At 38.2% G+C, this 1,200-nt stretch overlaps 1 protein-coding gene across 1 annotated transcript in view; it reads left to right on the top strand.

Moving 5' to 3' along the window:
* Positions 1-379, top strand: part of LOC102837429 (ribosomal biogenesis protein LAS1L-like) — an 18,340-nt gene extending 17,961 nt beyond the window's left edge. Inside the window, exons 4-5 of the mRNA XM_006860748.1 lie at positions 50-134; positions 182-379. Of these exons, the coding sequence (XP_006860810.1) occupies positions 50-134; positions 182-379 (283 nt within the window). The remainder of the gene's footprint in view (positions 1-49; positions 135-181) is intronic.
* Positions 380-1,200: the final 821 nt, after the last annotated feature.

The raw sequence follows: 1,200 nt of genomic DNA, 5'->3' as shown, positions 1-1,200 counted from the left end.
GACAAGGCCCATTATGAAAGAGAAATGAAAACCTATATCCCACCTAAAGGGGAGACAAAAAAGAAGTTCAAGGATCCCAATGCACCCAAGAGGCCTCCTCTTGTTTTGTCCGGAGTATCGCCCCCAAATCAAAGGTGAGCACCCCGGTCTACCCATTGGTGATGTTGCGAGAAGAAACTAGGAGAGATGTGGAATAATACCTTATGAGAAGAAGGCTGCTAAGCTGAAGGACGAAAAGGATATCGCTGCCTACCAGGCTGAAGGAAAGCCCGATGCAGCAAAAAACGGAGTCATCAAGGCTGAGAAAAGCAAGAACAAGAAGGAAGATGAGGAAGAAGAAGAAGAGGAGGAGGATGAAGAGGATCAAGATGAAGGATAAGATGATAATGATAATGAATATGTTGATTCTAGCGCAGTTTTTTTTTTTTTTTTTTTTTTAAAGCATTTAACCCCCCGTTAACCCCCACCTTTTTTAAAAAAAAAAAAAAAAGGAAATATAAAGCTGTGTAAGATTTGTTTTTAAACTGTACAGTGTGTTTATTTGTATAGTTAACACACTACCAAGGTGTGTTTAGCTAGCCCTGTCCTGGTGGTATTTTCAATAGCCACTAACCTTGCCTGGTACAGTATGGGGGTTGTAAATTGGCATGGGAATTTAAAGCAGGTTCTTGTTGGTGTACAGCACAAATTAGTTATAAATGGGGATGGTAGTTTTTGTTATGTTTTTTTTTTTTTTCATCTTTAGTTGTCTGATGCAGCTTATACGAAATAATTGTTCTTTTAACTGAATACCACTCTGTAATTGTAAACAAAAAGAAGTTACAGCTGTTTTGTTGACATTCTGAATGCTTCTAAGTAAATACAATTTTTAAAATTAGTATTGTTGTCCTTTTCCTAGGTCTAACATGGTTATTCTTGAGGGGAAGCTAGTCTTTTGCTTTTGCCCATTTTGGGTCACATGAATTATTTATACTGTTTATCTTGTCATATAGTCAGCTGATTATTTTTTTAAAAAAGCTTTCATACACCCACCCTGCCTATTCATGATGGGGTAAATAGAAGTGGACTTGAAACCATTTCATCCACAACAGAAAGGCACATTTTAATTGTTGTTGTTGTCAGGTGTCATCGAGTCGGAACCAACTCATAGTGACCCCATGCACAGCAGAATGAAACGATGTCCGATCCTGGGCCAACCTC

The sequence above is a fragment of the Chrysochloris asiatica genome, unplaced genomic scaffold, assembly GCF_000296735.1.
Source record: "Chrysochloris asiatica unplaced genomic scaffold, ChrAsi1.0 scaffold00039, whole genome shotgun sequence".
Lineage (NCBI taxonomy): Eukaryota > Metazoa > Chordata > Mammalia > Afrosoricida > Chrysochloridae > Chrysochloris > Chrysochloris asiatica.
This window is presented reverse-complemented; position numbering and strand designations above follow the sequence as displayed.